The 18704-nt window shown below is 41.3% G+C and overlaps 2 protein-coding genes across 2 annotated transcripts in view; one reads left to right on the forward strand and one right to left on the reverse strand.

Annotated features, from left to right (window-relative positions):
• The window catches only part of LOC109916916 (interleukin-6 receptor subunit beta-like), a 35544-nt gene extending 35367 nt beyond the window's left edge, over positions 1-177 (reverse strand). The window contains exon 1 of the mRNA XM_048597269.1: positions 113-177. Coding sequence (XP_048453226.1) covers positions 113-177 — 65 coding nt within the window. The remainder of the gene's footprint in view (positions 1-112) is intronic.
• A 229-nt stretch (positions 178-406) lies between these two features.
• The window catches only part of LOC109928336 (interleukin-6 receptor subunit beta-like), a 54086-nt gene continuing 35788 nt past the window's right edge, over positions 407-18704 (forward strand). The window contains exons 1-5 of the mRNA XM_048597354.1: positions 407-455; positions 6569-6700; positions 7915-8223; positions 17291-17408; positions 18515-18687. Of these exons, the coding sequence (XP_048453311.1) occupies positions 407-455; positions 6569-6700; positions 7915-8223; positions 17291-17408; positions 18515-18687 (781 nt within the window). The remainder of the gene's footprint in view (positions 456-6568; positions 6701-7914; positions 8224-17290; positions 17409-18514; positions 18688-18704) is intronic.

Raw genomic sequence — 18704 nt, forward strand, 5'->3', positions numbered from 1 at the left:
ATTTCTGAAGAAGGGTCTAGGCCCGAAACGTCAGCCTTCCTGCTCCCCTGATGCTGCTTGGCCTGCTGTGTTCATCCAGCTCTACACCTTGTTATCTCTTAACCTAAATTACCTGCTGGACAGGGAAGACTCATTTGCTCTATTCCATGTAGGAACTGAGACGTAGGAGAATACCATTCCTAATTAAACCTGAGCAACTTTGAGGAGCTCAAATAAAAAGCATATCCTCAATGTAGGTAACCTCTGAATTACAACCTATCCCAAATACAAATTGGGATGGGTATAAACTGACTTAAACAAATGATGATAAAACAATGGTATTGGGGGAAGCTGTTTCAATGCCTTTGCCACTGGCACCAATAGTGAGGAAAGTAGCTGTTCTTTTTGGAGGGGTGGATTGAAGCCAATGTACATGCAAAACAAGCTACCAAACCAGCAGATGAACCTTTATACTGGTGAGAGGGGGAAGTAAGGGTAAGTTTAATAGTCTGAAGAGAAAAGTCAAGATTATACAGTAGAGTACCAATATAAATGAAATTATGCTGATTGTTTTAGGGTGGACCAGAGAGAAAGCTTTAGCAACTAAGGCCCCTTGTGGCAAATTAGTAAGAAATTAAAGATTCTGTATCAGCCACATGAAATATTTGCAACGAAACAGAATTTGAGACAAATATGTGTACATACAGCAAATGGACTGCAGCAGTTCGAGAGTGTAGCTCACTATCACATTCTCAGGGCAACTAGGGATGGATAATAAATACTAGACCAGCCAGTTCCATTCACATCATCTGAATGAATAAAATTCCTGGGATCAGAACTCAATGGTGAGATTGAATTGTTCTTGATTAGCCATCTATTGTATCTAATATTGGTAGGGCACTATTTGTATACAAAGTTAGCAGGTTTTCATTTACCTAATGTAGATGTGTGTATCAAAAACATGTACTTGAATTTATATGGTTCCTTTATAAAATACTTTTATTCAATGAGGGTATCACTGGCTAGACCAGCATTTGTTGCCAACCTCAAATTGCCTTTGAGAAAGTGGTAATGAGCCACCATCTTGTACTGTGACAGTCCATGTGTTGATACATTCGTTTCTGTTAGAAAGCAAATTCCAGGGTCTTGATGCAGCAATGGTGAAGGAACAGTGTCTTCACAGCACTGATTTTTGTTTTCTGCACTTTATCTAATGATTATATAAAATCAATGAAGAAGCATCTTCAGATGGATAGACCAGGATATTACAAGCCAGTGGATCTAGCCTGAGTAGTAGGGAAGGTTTTAGAAAGAATTGAGAGACACAAAATATCTGCACTTGGAGAGACACGAATTAGTCAAAGATAGTCTACATGGATTTGTTAAGGAAAAGTTTTATCTGTCAGACTTGATCAAATTTTTTTGAGTTAACAGGAGTGTTAATGAGGGTAATGCATTAGTTGTGGTCTACATAGACTTCAGAAAAGCTTCTGATAAGGTCTGTAGTGGCAAGAAAGAGGAGCTCTTGGGATCCAAGGCAAAGTAGCAGGTTAGATCCAAAATTGGCTGAGACAGGAAGCAATGTGTGATATTTGAAGAGTATTTTTATGACTAGACAGCTACTTCTATTGTGTTCTGCCGAGCTCAGTGCTGGTACTGACCTTACGGAGGGCATATGGGGATTGTACTGTGAATAGAGAGACCCTGGCAAGTACTGAAGATTAGAGATAACTTGGTGTATATATCCCTGAAGTAGTAATTTGTAACTCGAATGTACTAGTTGAATGCCCTTGTCTTGTGGACAGCTTTTAGTTTAGGAGTGCTTTAAAAAGAAAAATTGTTAACTTGCATAACTTAGTGTTTTGACAGTTTTTTGTTAGTCCTAATTTTGTTCAGCAGTAATGCATTAAGATTTTCCAGAATTGTTCAAATTCAGGAATTTCAAAATGATATGTCAGTTGATTTGTGACTGAGTAAGATTTCAACCTGATGAAACCCATTTTCAATAGTTATATTTAAATTCATTGACAAAATTTCAGTATCAATCCAGTTTTTTTTTTCCTTCATCTCTACAGTGTAGACATTGGCCAGCATTTTATTGCCCTTGAAAAGATAGTGGTGAGCGGCTTTCTTGAACCGTTCAGTTTTGGACTGAGTGAGTGGCCAAATGCATGGCAGATTTTTTTTTTTCTCCCCTTTTCATTAACGGGAGAGGGTGTTGCTGGCTAGGCAGCATCTCTGACCATCCCTAATTGCCCAGAGGGCATTTCAGAGTCAGCCATGTTACTGTGGGCCTGGAGTCACATGTAGGCCAGACCAGGTAAGGATGGCAGTTTCCTTCCCTAAAGGACAGTAGTGAACCAGATGGATCTTTCCTGACAGTTGACAATGGATTCATGGTCGTCATTAGATTCTAAATTCCAGATATTTTATTGAATTCCGATTCCACCGACTGCCATGGTGGAATTTGAACCCAGGTCCCCAGAGCATTATCTGGGTCTCTGGATTAACAGTCTAGCAATAACACCACTCGGCCATCACCTCCCCCTTAAATTAATGTGGATAAATAAGGGGTTATCTACTTTGGTAGCCCAAAAAAAGGCAGATTATTACTGGTATGGCGATGGATTGAGAGAGAGTAATGTGCAATGAGACCTGCGTGTCCTTTGTACTCTGGTCGCTGAAGATAAGCATGCAGGTGCAGCAGGCAGTAATGAAGGCAAATGATATGTTGGCCTTCATAGTGAGAGGATTCAGATACAGGTGTAAGGGTGTCTTGTTACAATTATACAGGGCCTTGGTGAGACCATACTAGAATATTGTGTGCAGTTTTGATTTCCTTATGGAAGGATGCTCTTGATACAGAGGGAGAGTACTTTGAAGATTTACAGACTGCTTTCTGGGATAGCAGGACTGATGTATGAAGAAAGACTGGATTGGTTGGGATTAAATTCACTGGAGTTCAGAAGGATGAGGTGGGAAGCTCTTAGAAACTTACCGGATTTTAACAGGACCAGACAGGGTTGATGCAGGAAGGATGCTTCAGATAATAAGGGAATCCAGAATCAGTGGTTACATTCTAAGGATCAAGGTAAACTGAGAACTGAGTTAAGGAAAAATTTCTTCGAGGGAAGTGAGCCTGTGGAATTCACTACCATAGAAAACAATCGATGCAAAAACATAGTATGATTTTAAAGAAAGAATTGGATATTGCATTTAGGGCTAAAGGGATCAAAGAATATTGATCCCATACGTAACTAGCAATGCTAATAACCTATAAGTGATCTCAATTTTCTTTCATCTTTAGAAGTGTAGGCCATTTACAGCAGAATTATTTTCGATACTTTCAACACCTTTCAGCAATCTTGAGAGACTGAGACATTACTTATTTTAAATTTGTACCACTGCCATCGTCTCCAAGCATAAAAACCTTCTCAGTAAAACCATCTAAGCTGTCCTTTGATTTCTGACAACCAAACCAAACAGGACTGCTGTCAAGCAGATTGCAGAACATGACACATGGCCCCCATAATTTATCTTTATTTGAAGCTACTGTTCCAAAATATTATTATCTTATGAACTGCCAAATATGTTTCTTCTTTATTCCTTCGTGAACTGAGTGTCACTGGCATGGCCAGCATTTATTCTCTATCCCTAATTCCCATTAAATTGTTGCAGAGGTTTAAGATTTAGGATTAAGATTCAACTACATTTCTGTAACCTGTATGCCGGACCAGGTGAAGAGGCAGATTTTTGTTCCCTAAAGGATATTAGTGAATTACGTGCATTTTTACAACAATTAAAGGTAGTTTTATGGCACTGTTACTGAGACTAGTTAATGTTCCAGATTTATTGTTTTAAATACATGAGCTGCCATGGAGGACAGTGAACCCATGGAACAGTAACTTCAGATAGAATGATGTTACAATTGAGTAACTACAAAGCCATGAGGGAGGAGATGGCCAGAGTTGATTGGAAGGGGAGCCTAGCAGGGAAGACAGTGGAGCAGCAATGGCAGGAATTTCTGGGGGTAATTCGCGAGGCACAGCAGAAATCCATCCCAAGGAAGAAGAAACATAATGAGTGGAGGACAAGGCAGCCATGGCTGACAAGGGAAGTCAGGGACAGCATAAAAGCAAAAGGAAAATCAAGCAGTGTGGTGAAGATGAGTGGGAAGCCTGAGGATTGGAAGCCTTTAAAACTCAGCAGTGGATAACTATGAACAAAGAACAATAAGGGGGAAGGAGATGAAATGAGAGTAAGCTAGTTAGTAAAATGAAAAAAGAATGCAAGAGGTTTTCTTTAGATATATAAAAAGTCTGAGAAGCAAGAGTGGACATTGGACAGCTGGAAAAAGAGGCTGGAGAAGTAGAAATGGAAAGCACAGAAATAGCAGAGGACCTGAATTGATACTTATCACAAAGAGTCGGCACAGAGGTGAGTATAAAGGCCTTCACTAAGGAGAGAACGCTGGGGCAGCTCAAAGTTATGAAGGTGGATAAGTCAACCGTACCAAATGGACTACACCCCAGAGTTCTGAAGAAGATAGCCGAGGAGATTGTGGAGGCACTGGTGATCTTTCAGGACTCCCTGAAGTCAGAACATCGCAGATAACTAAAAAATGGCTAATGTAATACCAGTGTTTACAAAGGCAGGGGAGGCAGAAGATAGGAAACTATATTTAAAAAAAAAAAAAAAAAAAATCCAAGAAATGCAGATGTTGGAAATCAGAAACAAAAACAGAAATTGCTGAAAAATCTCAGGAGGTCTGGCAGCATTTGTGCAGAGAAATCAAGAGTCAACATTTCAGATCCAGTGACTGATTATAGCCAGCGAAAGATTGAGGGAGTCCAGGGAACATTTACATGAATGATCCTGGGAATGAAGGGCTCCTCATATGATCAGCAGCAAGGACTCTGGGTGTGTACTCAGTGGAGTTTAGAAGGATGAGGAGGGAATCTGATTGAACTTTTAGAATACTGAGAGGCCTAAGTAAAGTGGATGTGGAAAATATGTTTTTATTAGTCGCAAAGACTAGAACCCGAGGGCACCGATTCAGTTTGAAGGAGCAACCCTTTAGAACTGAGATGACGAGGCATTAATTCAGAGAGTGGTTAATCTGTGGAACTCACTACTGCAGTGTGTTGTGGAGACTAAGTCATTGAATGTATTGAAAACAGAAAACTGGTTCTTGATTGGTAAGGGGATCAAGGATTACGGGGAGAAGGCAGGAGAATAGGGTTGAGAAACACATCAGCCATGATCAAATGGCACAGCAGATTCAATTGACTGGCCTAATTCTACTCCAGTATCTTACTTTCTTATGATGTCCCTGAGCGCATTAGCCTGGGCTCCTGGATTGGTAGTTATGTGACATTACCATGAGGCTACTGTCTCCTCAAACTAGTCTCCTAATTGTAACCAAGGCCAAAATAGCATTAATGGGATAAGTAAAGAAACAAAAGATCGGTGTGAAGAAGATGAAAATAGCAGATTATTTTTCTACATTATTCATTCACTCACCAGGATACGGGTATCACTAGGCCAGCATTTATTGCCCATTCCACGTTGTCCAGAGGGCACTTAACCGTCAACTACATTACTGTGAGTCTAGAGTCACATGTAGGTCAGACCAGGTAAGGATGGCAGTTTCCCTCCCTAAAGGACATTAGTAAACCAGATGGGATTTTTTGACCATCAACAATGGATTCATGGTGGTCATTAAACTCTTCGTTCCAGATTTTTATTAAGTTCAAATTCCACCACCTGCCTTGGCAGGATTCAAAACTGGAATTCAGGTAATACTACGAGGACATTGCCCCCCACCAGATTAAATGCTGTCCAAATGCAAAAGAAAGAAATAGGAAATAAGACTAAACCAGCATAGAAATCTAAAATTGAAGAACTGAATGTTGGATACAGAAGACTGTAAAGTATCTCGAACATTTACAAAATGGACACAGAAAATACTAAAACTCAGCAGGTCTGGCAGCATCTGGATAAGATGCTGGTTGAGTTTCTCCAGAATTTTTGGCTTTTATTTTCAGTATCTACAATATTTTGCTTTTATTTGAATATCTCACACTTGGTTTGAGATTCATTGTAGTAGTCCAAGAACCAGAAAAATCTAAAGTAGAAGCAAGGTAAAGAAATAAAATGACAGGCAGTGCAAAGCTCTGGGTCATTCTTGCAGACTGAAGAGCAGTGTGTTTGTTTTAAAATACTCATCTTTGTTATAAATTCTCCCATGCCAGAGCTACTTTGAATCTCTTAGCTCTTCTCGGGCCCTATAACCCTTCCTGAAATATTTGTGTTTCTCTAATTCTGGCACATCTTGAGCAGTCTGAATTGTGGTTGCTCCGCTTTTGATGGCTATGGCTTCAGAGCGCAAATTTAATGTCGCATATTGCCAAAACTTTTGAAGCTGCTCTGGAGTGAGCCAATAGGAGATACTGCTATAGTTGGAAAGGGGATTGCAGTTATGACCAGCAAGATGGCACATCACCTAATGCAATCCTGTGCTGCTATTTGATTTTTATTCTGTGTAAAGACAATTAAATTTTGTACAGGATCAAAAATTAACGTTGAGGCAATTTGGCAATTTTGAAATTAAACTATCTGCTTTTATTTTACCTATTTTTCAGTGCTGTCAAAACCATGCGGGGCTACTCGACGTTGACTGTGTATCTCTACATACAAGTCAGTGTATGTTTAAGGACAGGTAGGTAAAGAATTGTATTTCAGTTTACCATCCTCATCTTTGATAGTTGACTTGGGCAATAATTTGTACTTTGTTTGCACTAATCTGGGAAAATCTAAAACATTGACTTTCGAAAACCTTGATATTGAATCACATTGGAAACTTGAGCATTAAGATAATTTAAAAAAATATTGAAGTGCATGATTTTCATTTGCAGTTAACTGAAGCATTGTCATGTCAAAAACATGGTTAAAACTGAGACTCGTCAGTGGATCATGGGGTAGCCCTGTTGGCATCAATATCTCAGCTGCATTACCATTATTAAAATATTTTGATTATTGATTGTACAACAATGAATTTTTACCAAATGGTAGGCCTTTTTAAAGCTCACCGTAATGCTAAAAAGCTGCAACAAAATCAAATTTCTAGAAAAGCTGAGCAGGTCTGTGTGGAGAGAAATCAGTTAACATTTTGAGTAGAGTGATCCTTCTTCTGAAACAGCTTAAAAAAAACTGCATTTGCTTCAGGTTTACTATGTGTTTGTACAATGGGCTGCAATTGTCTGAATGTGATGTCAAACCTGAATCTGCTAGTACAGTTAATGGGGAAGAACATAGCCAATATGTTCACTCCTTTGTGTCTTAATTATCATCTCCTTCCTGCTGCCTTTCTTTGAAAAGAGGACAGAAGCCTGTATTAATCAATTATTTTAGGCAGCTTTGGTCATTTTTTTCCGTGCATATCCACACATGACATGTGGTGCTAGCTTCCCTGAGTTTGGTCGTTCTTCCTCTGTGTTTTTAACCTCCTAGAAAAGATGAAAGGCTATTCAAATATCAAATACCACTCTGCATGAGTTCAAGTCTGGTGAAAGATGCCAAACTGAAAATGGTTAGTTCAGATTATTTACTATTCGGAAGGTAATGATTTTGATTTTCTACCATAAACAATAGTGTGCTCGTTCTGCCTCTTGTACTGCATTTACTTCTATTTTGAGGTACAACCCAATAAATTATCAGAAAAATGAAATGAAAGACTGAAAATCCATGAATTAGTCTTGCTGTGATATGTCACTTTGCAGATTATTCTCCCTCAGATTTCACTTTATTTTGTCTTTTAAAATAAAATCAGTTTATACCAAGTGCAGTTAATCCACTGTTAATGCTGTTAACAGATTTATATATTTTGAAACATCTACACTTAATTGCTAAAATGATTTTATTTCCTTTCTCTAGTGGACAGTTTCATTGAGAGACCTGCCTACATCATCCCTGAGTCACCAGTAATAGCACTCGGTTCACAGCTAAGAGCATCCTGCATTCTTAATGATTCCTTCATAAAAGAAAATAAGGTTGATGCAAATCAAATATTCTGGAATTTGAAGGGAATCAGAGTATCGGAAGACAACTACCACACAGTCAATAGTACGGTATCTAATGTAACGCTGAACATGTCCAGTGTTGGGAATGCATTTCTGACCTGCAATGTGCAACTCAATGAGGATCAAGTAATTACTGTCTTCGGTATACAAATTAAAATAGGATGTAAGTATTTTTTCCAGGGTCAAGGGGTGTAAAAAGGAAAAACTTGTATCAATCCATTTGATCTTCTTTAAAATCATAAGAAATAGGGACATGAGTAGATCGATCAGCCCCTTGAGCTTGCTCCACCATTCAATACGGTCATGGCTGATTTGACACTCCTTACATCCACTTTCCTGCCCTTTCCCCATAACCCTTGATTTTCTTAATGATAAGAATCTATCTCAGTCTTAATGTACACAAGGACTCTGCCTCCACAGTTCTCTGTGGCAAGGAGTTCCAAAGACACTCAACCCTCGAAGAAACTCCACCTCCTATCTGTCTTGATTTGGTGCCCTTTAATTTTGAGACTATGCCGTCTGGTCCTTGACTATCCCAGCTTTTACCCTGTCAAGCCCTTTAAGAATTCTATTTGTTTCTAATTGTTTAGATTTAAGAGCAATAATAATCCAGAAGTAGATATTATATAGGCATAACACAGTATGGAGCTGAAGAAGCACAGCAGGCCAAGCAGCATCAGGAGCAGGAAAGTTGACGTTTCGGGTCAGGACTTTTCTTCAGAAATGGGGAAGGGGAAGGGATCTCGGAAATAAATAGAGAGAGGAGGGGTGGGGCTGGGGAAGGTAGGTGGATGCAGGTAGGGAGTGGTGGCGATTGGTCAGTGGAATGGGAAGGGCGGATAAGGTGGGAGAGAAGACGGACAGCTGTGTCAAGTCAAGGAGGTGGAGATGAGAGGGAGGGTTGGATATGGGATGAGCCTGAAGGTGGGGAGATTTTAAAACTAGTGAAATCTACATTTAGGCCATTGGGCTGTAGGCTCCCAAGGTGGAATATGAGGTGCTGCTCCTACAGTTTTGTGGGTGGTGTCATTGTGACCGGATGGGTGGCACGGTGGCTCAGTGGTTAGCACTGCTGCCTCTCAGCGCCAGGGACCCGGGTTCAATTCTACCTCGGGCGACTGTCTGTGTGGAATTTGCACGTTCCTCCCGTGTCTGCTTGGGTTTCCTCCCACAGTCCAAAGATGTGCAGGTGGATTAGCTAGGCTAAATTGCCCATAGTGTTCAGGGATGTGTAGGTGGGTTATAAGGGGTTGGGTCTGGGTGGGATGCTCCAATGGTCTGTGTGGACTTGTTGGGCCGAAGGTCCTGTTCCCACACTGTAGGGATTCTATAAATGCCACCCAGGGAGTGGGAGGGGGAGTTAAAATGGTTGGCTACCAGAAGGTGGTGGTGTTTGCCACATATAGAACACAGATGCTCTACAAAATGGTCTCCAAGTCTACGTTTGGTCTCACCGATGTAGAGGAGCAGTAGACCAAGTTGACGGATGTGCAGGTGAACCCCTGCCTAATGTGGAAGATTTTTGTGCCTTGAATGGATTTGAGGGGTGAGATGTAGGGGCAGGTGTAGCACTTCCTGCGGTTGCGGGGAAAGGTGATGGGGATGGTGGGGCTAGTGGGGAGTGTGGAGCGGACAAGGGGGTCGCGGAGAGAGCGGTCCCTACGAAAGGCAGATAGGAGTGCGGAGGGAAATATATCTTCGTGGGGTCAGATTGTAGGTTGCGGAGAATAATATGTTGGATGCAGAGGTTGGTGGGGTGATATGTTTTTTTTTGGGGGATAGGGGATATGCAGGCAGAAGTGCGGGAAATGCAAGAGATTTGGTTGAGGGCATTTTCGGAGGGGAACAGTACGGTCCTTGAAATAGGAGGATATCTGGGATGTATGGTAGTGGAACGCCCCATCTTGGGAGCAGACACTGCAGAGGCAGGGGAATTGGGAGTAGGGTGAGAGTAAGGTGGGTGAGAGGAGGTGTAGTCCAGGTAGCTGAGGGAGTCAGTGGGCTTGAAATAGATGTCAGTTTCGAGACTGTCACCAGAGGTGGATACAGAGAGGTCCAGGAAGGAAAGGGATGTATCAGAGATTGGCCGGGTGAAATGTGTTAGTAAACTTGATAAACTGTTCAAGCTCCTCATGGGAGCATGAGGCAGCCCTGATACAGTCATCAATATAGCAGTGGAAGAGGTGGGGTTTAGTGCAAGTGTAATAGTGGAAGAGGGACTGTTCCACTTATCCTACGAAGAGGCAGGCATAGCTTGGGCCCATGCAGGTGCCCATGGCTACCCCCTTAGTATGTAGGAAAATGAAAAAACAAGACCTGCAGTTCTTCTTATATAAGCTTTCTTCCTTTTTGCAGCTCCTCTGGCCTCCTTTTCCAGGACCCTCATCCCTAACCTCTGTTTTTACAGGATCACATCCCCCAGCACTGTTCCGTCGAAGTTACACCGTTGTTCTGAGAGTTGGTGTACAGCAGTTGTCATGCTGACGCTGTGTGCAGCATTGAAGTCCACTTCTGGAAGTCGCTGCTGCATGTGAACCACAGAGATCTGAGCAGATGAAAAATTAATTAGCAGAATGCTGGTCCCCACCCACCGTTTTGCAGCCGATCTGTGCCCCCCCAGACTTTGCAGCCTACATTATACCACTTGCACCACCCAAGGCGCATTCGCACACGTGCGAGCAGACATGCCATAGCAAACACCTCCCTACCCATGATAAATTTTAACCCTGCCCCTGTCCTTGCAGCATGCTCTCTTCTTCTCCCCCTCCCCAACTTACCATTAATACTCTCCTCCGTTCCTTGCACCTGCACACATCCTACTCTTCTCCCCATTCCCTTAGCAGCTGGTCATTCCTAGACCTCACCTCCACCACTTCCAACTTCTGCAGCCTTATTGTCCCACACCCAGGCAATTCACAACCTTTATTCCCATCTGATTGCTCACTGTTGTCATTTGCCTTTATGTATCTGCAAATCCAGAGTTCTTCTGCCCTGTTTTTAGAACATAAGACCTAGGAGCAGGAGTAGGCCATCTGGCCCCTTGAGCCTGCCCCGCCATTTAATGAGATCTTGGCTGATCTTTTTGAGACTCAGCTCCACTTACCCGCCCACTCACCATAACCCTTAATTCCTTTACTGTTGAAAAATTTATCTAGCCTTGCCTTAAAAACATTCAGCGATGTAGCTTCAACCGCTTCACTGGGTCGGGAATTCCACAGATTCACAACCCTTTGGGTGAAGACGTTCCTCCTGACCTCGGTCCTACATTTGCTTCCCTTTAGTTTGAGGCGATGCCCTCTAGCGCTAGTTTCACCTGCTAGCGGAAACAACCTCCCTGCCTCTACCTTATCCATTCCCTCCATAATCTTATGTTTCTACTAGATCACCCCTCATTCTTCTGAATTCCAATGAGTATAATCCCAGTCTATTCAGTCTCTCCTCATAATCCAACCCTCTCAACTCTGGAATCAACCGAGTGAATCTCCTCTGCACCCCCTCCAGTGCTAGTATATCTCTTCTCAAGTAAGGAGACCAAAACTGCACACAGTACTCCAGGTGTGGCCTCACCAGGACCCTGTACAGCTGCAGCATAGCCTCCCTGTTTTTAAACTCCATCCCTCTAGCAATGACAGACAAAATTCCATTTGCCTTTTTAATTACCTGCTGCACCTGCAATCCTACTTTTAGCGATTCATGCACAAGGACACCCAAGTCCCTCTGCACAGCAGCGTGCTGCAATTTTTCTACCATTTAAAACATAGTCCATTTTCCTGTTATTCCTACTTCCTTTTGCTGCTGATTTACTTAGTGTTCAGTGAGCAGCAAATGCATGGGATGACAGGCAATGTTTGGAGATGCAGCATCTCAGTAATTCTGCTTATGGAGGTGACTTCTTCTCCTTTTGGTCACCACTGTGTTTGAAAAAATCCAATTGTGCTGACATTTGGGGCCAACATTACCCATGAATTTTGAGCAGTAATCTGTAAGTAGTGTAGTCACATTCTGTTTTTGATGGTGAGCTGGAATATTTTTTCTTTCTTCCACTTTGTGCTTATAAAGACCTTCCCCATTTATGTTGCAACAATGCCATCGATACTTCAGGATTTGCTAGCCATCCCAGAGTCTATACATGAAGGAAGTCTATCCATTTGCACCACATACAATGTTTGAAGTTGAAATTCTTGATCTGATTTATTATTGTCACAGGTACCGAGATGTAGTAAAAAGTATTGTTTTGTGTGCTAACCAGATAAATTACACCTTACATAAATACATCAGGGTAATAGAACAGAATGCAGAATAGTGTTACAGCTACAGAGAAGGTGCAGGGAAAGATCAACTCTAATATGCAAGGCCTGTTCATATGGCAGATAACAATGGGGATGAAGCTGCTCTTGAATCTGTTACGTGTTTTCAAATGTTTGTATCTTCTGCCCAATGAAAGAGAATGGACGAGAGTATAAGCAGGGTGACAGGGGTCTTTGTTGGACGCTTTCCCAAGGCAGCGGAAGTATAGACTGAATCAATGGAAGGAAGACTGGATTTCATGATGAACTGGGCTGTGTTCACAACTGTAATTTCTTGCGATCTTGGGCAGAGCAGTTGCCGTTCCAAACTGTGATGCATCCGGATAGGATGCTTTCTATGGTGCATCTATAAAAATTGCTAAGAGTCATGCTGAATTTCCTCAGCCTTCAGAGGAAGCAGAGGCATTGGTGTGCTTTCTTTACTGTAGTGTCAGTGTGGATGGACCAGGACAGATTGGTGATATTTACTCCCAGAAATCTGAAGCTCTCGCTTATCTCCACCTCGGCACCATTGATACATGGGGTCATGTCTTCTACTTCGCTTTCCTGAAGTCAATGACTAGTTCCTTCATTTGCTGACATCGAAGAAGAGATTGTTATCTTTACACCACGCCACTAAGCTGTCTATCTCTTTCCTGTACTCCATTTTGTCATTGTTTGAGATCTGACCCACTACAATGGAGTCATCAGCAAATTTGTAAGTGAAGTTAGAACTGAATTTGGCCGTACAGGAGAATAAGGAGTATAGTAAGAGGCTGAGTACATAGTCTTGGGGAGCACCAATGTTGGGGATTATTGTAGAGCAGGTGTTGTCACCTATCCTTACTGATTGAGGCCTGTGAGTCAGGAAGTCAAGGATCAAGTTGCAGAGGAGTGAGCAGAGTCCTCGGTTTTGGAGTTTGGAGATGCGTTTGGTTGGAATTATGGTGTTTGAAGGCGGAGTGAAAGTCAATAAATAGGGCTCTGATGTGGAATAGAATAGCAACTTGTTGTCTCTTATGTTTATGAAAGTGCAGTGAGATGTGTGTAAGTCACAACAACTCGGTGCCACTTTAAATTACAGAAATTATAAAAAGAGGGAATTGAGACAAAGTTAGGACGAAGTTCATCTTTTGTTCCCTCCACGACAATCTGGATTTATGGAGTGCCTAGGGGACACCGCCACCCCTGTGGATGCCAAAGTAAAGATTTCTGGACTGGACCAACCATGTTGCCACTTCCAAAGATGGCACCAAAGCCATATCACCACCATAGCAAGAAGGGATAGCCTGGACCCAACGAGTCGCCGACACTGAAGCCGTCACCACTTCAATCACTGCCCAAAGTCTCCATGTTGCCACTCTAACCATGAGGAATAACTGGAACCACCATGCCACCTCTGCTGTAGCCACTGCTGAAATCACCACCAGGAGGAACAGACCAGACTCATCGACAATGAAGCTTCGATAAAGTCACTGCCACTATGGCCACGAGAACAGATATCCAGATCCACCATGCTGTCGCAGCAGGCCCTCGCAACTGCTTTCCTCCACCACAGCTGCAGAAAAGAAAAGGTGAACTTTGATACAAAAGAGAAATGAAGAAACAAAAGGAGAATGTGGCTCGCCACATGAGCGGGAGCATACGGGCACAGAACCCAAACACCACCTCCCCTGCTACCACAGCCATCTTGTAAAAGATATGGGTGTCTTCCTGCAACTGCAGGAAGTGCTACACCTGCCCCTACACCTCCTTCACCTCCTTTTTGAGGCACAAAACAAACCTTCCACATTAGACAGGGGTTCACCTGCACATCCGTCAACTTTTGGTCTACTATATCCGCTGCTCCCAATGTGCCCTCCTCTACATCGGTGAGACCAAACAGAGGCTTGGAGACAGTTTTGTAGAGCATCTGCACTCTGTTTGCGACAAACGACAACACCTTCCGGTCGCCCAACCATTTTAACTCCCACTCCCACTCCATGGGTGACATGTCCATCCTGGGCCTCCTTCAGTGTCACAATGAAGCCACCTACAAACTGGAGGAGCAGCAGCTCGTATTCTGCCTCAGCAGCCTACAGCCCAATGGCCTAAACGTGGATTTTACCAGTTTCAAAATCTCCCCACCCCCGGCCTCATCTCATGACCAACCCTCCCTCTTGTCCCAGCCTCCTTGACCTGACACAACCGTCCATCTTCTTCTCTCCTCACCTCCCTGACCAATCCCCATCGCTCCCTGCCTGCACTCGCCTATCGCCATCCCATCTACCTTCCCCAGCCCCACCCCCCTCTCTATTTATTTGAGCTCCCTTCCCCCTCCCCATTTCTGAAGAAAAGCCCCAACCTGAAACATCAACTTTCTTACTCCTCTGCTGCTTGACCTGCTGTGTCCCTCCAGTTCGACACTGTGTTATCTCTGTCTCCAGCATCTGCAGTTCTTACTGTCTCTGGTGTCTTTGTTATTCAGATGTTCTAGGGATGAGTGTATGGCAAGGGAGCTGGTGTCTGCCATGGACGTATTGCAACAGTCAGTGAATTGTAGTGGATCAAGGCAATCTGGGAGGCTGGAGTTTTTAATCTTGCATCTCAAGGAAGTACTCTGAACCAATCACCAAGATCCAATTTATTTGAATAAGAACATTTTGACCTACTCTATTACCTCCGATTTAAATTTAAGAGCAGCAAGGAAAGAAAACTATTTCATCACCACTCTCTTTTCACTTTCTTTCCTCTGCCTAAGCTTTCAAATATGCAAAATGTTTCTTGCACCCAAAAGCAAATTCAGTGACTATGCTTCATTTTATCCATGTGCTGCCAGGGATATTTCCTAGCAAGATATTTTTGAGGTTTTGTCATCAAGGGAAGAGCTTCCTGTTTTTGCTTCATGTTCACAAATTATCCATGGTTGCCTTCTGCATTCCTAAAGCTTTTGAAGAAATCTGTTCCCTCTTTAGAAAAATGACTCAGCAAATTGACTTCTTTAAATCCGTACAACAGTCACAGTTCAGTGGGCTAGTTCCAAAAATATTGTTTCTGCCCCAAATGAACACATACCAGCATTAGTTAGCTGTTTAATTATTTGCTAGCTTGGAATAACTATATATTGCTGTTTTTAAAAGCATGGCTGTGGGTGGTGGATAGGGATGAGAAAAAACTGATAAAAGCATTATAGAATCTTAGAATTTTACAGTACAGAAGGAGGCCACTTGATCTATCATGTCTGTCCCAGCTCCCATAAAAGCTGCCTAACTAGTCCCGCTCTCCAGCCATATCTCCAAGGCCGTCTAACTTCACCACGTTCAAATATATATCCAGCTGTCTTTTGAAACCTCCTGTAGAATCCAACTCCACCACTCCCAAGTAGTGTATTCCAAATCCTAACAATTCTCTAAGTAAAGAAATTTCTCCTCGTCACTCCTGACAATTTTGAAATTGTGATCCTAATTACTGATATAACCAACTAGTGGAAACAAAATATCCTTCTTTACCTGTCAAAACTGTTCATTGTTTGGAACATGTCAATAAGGTCACCTTTTGATCTTCTCTGCTCCAAGAAGAATGAGCCCAATTTCTCTAATCTTCCCTTGTAGCTAAAATCCTTTATTCATGGTATCATTCTAGTAAATTTAGTGTAAACTATCTCTATTATAAATGTACTTATTCCAATTATGAATGTATTGAAATCTTTTGACCACGTTTCATGAATGCAAAACCTATTTTTATTTAAATTTTAAATAATAAAGTGGACGGATGGCATCAAACTACAGAGTGAGAGCCATGTTCACCATTTGAAGCCCAGCAATATCTAACAGACTAACTGTTCCATTTTGTTATTTTATTTTTTCACTCATTTATCCTTGGTTAAATTTTGAGGACCTGGAGGGTTAGGAAGAAGAAAAAACTAAGTTTATATAGATATTTGTTGCATCTTTTATAAGAGTCTAAATATTTAAAGTGCAATGAATTGCAATGAAGTTCTGTTAGTTATATAGCCAAACGTTATCATTTTGCACACATCCAGATTTGTTCTTTGATATGGTTATCTGGATTAATTAAATCAAATATACAAGTTTCACTACTATTAGCAATGTGAAATGAAAATTCATCTGAGTCCTCATCCAGCTCTGAATAACTGTCAAGTATTTATTTTGGTAGGAAAATCGGAAAAGGCAGAATATCTATTAAATGGTGAAAGTTTGGGAAATGCAAAGTGATGTGGGTGTCCTTGTCCAATTTACACTATAAGCTAGCATGTACATGTAGCAAACAATTAGGAAGCAAAGTGGCATTCATTTCAAGGGATTTTGATTACAGATTTAAAGGTGTCTTGCTGCATTATGTAGACCCTTGATGATACCTCACCTGCAGTATTGTGTATAGTTTCAGTCTCCTTAACTAAGGAAGAATGTACTTGCAAAAGAGTTCAACAAAGATACACGAGACTAATAACTGGAATAGTGAAATCTGTATTCTTTCGCATTTAGAGGGTGATATCATTGAAACTTTTATGAAATTCTTACAGACTGTGGTGGGGTGGATATAGATCGGATATTGTCCCTGGCTAGTGACTGTAGAACCAGAGGACATGATATTAATGGAAAGCCATTGAACAAATTCCTCTTCATCTCACTATTAAATCAGAGAAAGGTCAATCTTTAGATTTCTCAACCTCAGAGGGATATGGGAGCTCAGTCAGGAAACTAATGACATTAAGAAAAGTGGAGATAACTGATTATCTGTTCAATGCTATTTTCCTGCGCTATGATCTAAAATGGCAGGCAGGTGCAATGGGCTGAATGGCCTTTTGGTTGTCCTAACTACTTAGGTGTGTATCCAGCAGACCCAAATGCTCTTGATACATAATAAATGCTAAATTGTTTAAAGTACTAAACTGATGTTACTGATCGTTATGTAATGCATTTTTGTGAATTTTGTTTCTTTTAGTGCCACCAGAAAAGCCAAAAAACTTGTCGTGTATTACATATCATAGGAAAAATATGACTTGCTCCTGGAATCCAGGAAACAGCACATACTTGCCAACCAGCTACCAGTTTAAATTATCGTAAGTGTGCATTTGCTTGGTCAAACAAGATGTTTGGTATTCTTTTTGCAAGCTAAAGCTGATTTTTCCTTTATCTTTTATATCTTCAGTTTTTAAGCATGAAGCAAGTTCCCAGTTAAAGTTTCTTTTTAAGTTTTTGGATATTATGACTTAAGTTTTCATTCTTCTAGAATTTAGTTTAGCTGGCCAGTTTTGTTTTTTTTTTGATTAAATCCACAGAAAATATTACACTTGACATCCAATTGGAATCAATCATCTTTAATGTTTTGAAATGTATGGATCTCTAGTTTTAATTTGCTATTTGATCTGAGATGAGCTTTCAGCCATATATGTGATGTCTTCCCTGCTTCCATCTCCATGACGTTGCCAAATTCTGACCAGACCTTGGCTCATCTGCTGCTGGTGCTTTCACTTTTTTTTTTGTTGTCTCTTGACCATGCTTGGTTTACCTCCCATCTTGGACTCTACAGAAAGTTGAGCTCATGCAATACAATGGCCATATTTTTCCCAAATCCTGTCTCTCACCAGGTATTGATCATCAGTCAGCCTTGTATTTCTTGACTTGATGACTCCTGGACTAGCAGTTCCTCAATTTTAAAATGTTCATCCTTTTCACCAAATCATTCCAGGATCTTGTGCCTCACTGTTTATGTTAACCTTCTCCAGTCCTACAGATTCTCAAGATTTCTACACTCCTCTAATTCTAGCTTGATGCACGTCCTAATTGATTCACAAGTAACAGATATTCTGGCAGGTGTTCAGGCGCCGACTCTTGAATGCCTCCCCTAACCTGTGTTTTCTTCATTTTTAACATCCTCTGTAAAACGAAGCTTTTTGTCATCTGTCCTAATGCTGATGTTGAATTTTGTTTTTTAAGTTGTGCTTTTGGATATTTTACTACATTAAAAATACTGCGTATATTCAAAGTGTTGTTTCATAAAGGGAAGCATTTACAATAGAATGAAATGTGAATTATAGCCTCTGGTGCCTTAAGTATACAGTGAAAGATATACCTGCAGGCCATGGCCATTTGCAGCAAACTTTATTGAATATAATATTTTACATACAATTAAGTGTTGAAACATCGTAATGTTTGTATTTTTCAGAATTGCACCTGACAATTTAAAATCATACCAACTGCCAAATGATGTGAACAACTCTTATGCAATTTTATTTCCAAATATCCATTATTTTGTTTTCAATACGATCTGGGTGGAGGTGAAGAATGACTTGGGTAATGCAACATCTGATTCAATACAACTGGATCCGGTCGATGTTAGTGAGTATGCATCTTTG

This window comes from Rhincodon typus, chromosome 1 (assembly GCF_021869965.1).
Source record: "Rhincodon typus isolate 14 chromosome 1, sRhiTyp1.1, whole genome shotgun sequence".
In the NCBI taxonomy this organism is placed as follows: domain Eukaryota; kingdom Metazoa; phylum Chordata; class Chondrichthyes; order Orectolobiformes; family Rhincodontidae; genus Rhincodon; species Rhincodon typus.